The 2066-nt window shown below is 35.4% G+C and overlaps 1 protein-coding gene across 1 annotated transcript in view; it reads left to right on the forward strand.

Moving 5' to 3' along the window:
• Positions 1–2066, forward strand: part of LOC106878508 (short transient receptor potential channel 7) — a 375551-nt gene that overhangs the window by 369984 nt on the left and 3501 nt on the right. The window contains exon 15 of the mRNA XM_052974185.1: positions 995–1061. Coding sequence (XP_052830145.1) covers positions 995–1061 — 67 coding nt within the window. The remainder of the gene's footprint in view (positions 1–994; positions 1062–2066) is intronic.

The raw sequence follows: 2066 nt of genomic DNA on the forward strand, positions 1-2066 counted from the left end.
TGCTACATCAATGCCAAGTATACTCGCCCGAACGCCAAGCCGTTAACAGAACTGAGAACAGTGAAGAAGTTATCAATGAAAAATATTTCAATACAAATGTATTAATACAAATGTATCAATTTCCAGCAAAAAATAGCCCTATAAGGGTATATATATAAATTCATAAGAGTAGTACAACAAGGTATATATACATATGTATGTACACACACTGCAACACATTGTTTTATCTTGGATTATCTCACATTGGGATTGTTCTTCTAGACTCGTGGTTACTGCCTCGTGTTTCCAGGCTTTATGCTTGCAGTCAACGTATTATCACCTGTGAGGAGTGAGGATTTAAAAACATTAGTTAATCTGTTCGATTCAGGCAGCGAGCTTGAAAACATTGCTTTAATATTTACGGTTCTGGACTTTGTTAGACAATATCGGTAGTGAGTACGATTATTATAGGAAGCGGTTTTTATTTAATTTAATTTTTATCTATTTAAACAACTGCGAGCGAAGTCACAAGCATTATTTACCAAAGCAGAGTGTGACTTACGCTCAGGTCAAAGAATGAAGATGAAACCAAAATATTATAAACCAACAGAGTTTTTGACATATACGAGCAGATGAGGCAATTAAATGTTTTAGAGATTCCATTCTCTTGCCGTTTATTCATATTGGTATATTGTTCCATTTCAATTTTCTTTAAGCATTACTGGATAAGATATTCGAAATTGATTGTCACAAAATACAAATTATGAAGTTCGTGTACGAAAAATAATTGAATCTACTTCGTGATAAATCACAACGTCTACATCTATCTGATGACTTCACATTGAATGTTATAGAAATATGAAATAATAGTCAAGTTTTAAATCAATATAATACATTGCCATAATGTATTAGTATTAATGGTTCAATAGCTTGCGTTGCTTTTGTAAAGTGTATACGTCTCAAGTGTAAATTTGCTGCTGTTAGTGCTAATTGTTTCTCGTACTTTCTCTTGCAGCGGGTCATGAAGCGGATTGTGAAGCGTTACATATTCGATATGCAGAGGGAGAACGACACAAATGAAGGTGAGAAATTCGATGAAATGAAAATAGAAATTTTGATATTATGAATTATCCATTGTTAGTTTTATATATTAGTCAGTTAATAAGTATCGTTAGAGAATCGAGCAAAATTCCTAGTGGTATTTTCTTCAACTTCTTCGTATTTTGATTTCAAATCCCGGTGAGAGTATAAAGTGCTGGAGCCAATTTAATTTGACACTGGTATCTTCCAGGCTTCTCCAACCACGTTATTATGACAGAGAATTATTAGCTAATATTTTTTTCCTGCGTGCTTCTTGTGCATTAAGAGTGTTGTTAAAAGGTACAGTATCCCTGTGAGAACAGCGACCCCGGGTAATATTAGCTATAAAACATGGAACAATGGTTGAAAAATCCTGTAATTAGGGAAACGTGAAACGTCTTCTTCTATGGTTGGCGAAAGTTGACAGAAAGAAAATTAGCTACACTTTTTCGATCTAAAAAGAACAATGAATAATACGTTCACTGATATTGCGAAAAGCTTGTCGGGATAAAATAAATTGGAAGTGGCTGATTGATTCTTTGTAGGCGTGTAACTACAGGTTACAGGTCATTGACAATCTCCAAGAGGGGCAAAATGACTCTAGCGTTCCCGTGAGTCACTCCTAGGAAGAAGTTCGACTCACTCCGATATATATCGATATATATTGTGTTTTTCAACATAACATTTTTTATCTTTCATCTTTTACTTGTTTCCGTCATTAGACTGCAGCTACCACCTTGAACTTTTTGTCGAACGAATCGATCCCAGTATTTATTCTATCGGTTTCTTTTGCCGAACCGCCAACGTTACGGGAATGTTAGCACGCCATAAAGCTCGGTTTGCAATCGTGTATGCTTGTCAAGAGCAGGGTTCATTAGCCACCAACGGAGCTGCAAATGCAAAATATAAGTTAGTCCTAGAGCGCTCAATGCTCATGAAGGTCAGAAATAGTCTTCCTCGGTCACGAGAAGACGGCCATCACACACATTATATATATATATATATAT

Source organism: Octopus bimaculoides, chromosome 1 (genome assembly GCF_001194135.2).
Source record: "Octopus bimaculoides isolate UCB-OBI-ISO-001 chromosome 1, ASM119413v2, whole genome shotgun sequence".
Classification (NCBI taxonomy): domain Eukaryota; kingdom Metazoa; phylum Mollusca; class Cephalopoda; order Octopoda; family Octopodidae; genus Octopus; species Octopus bimaculoides.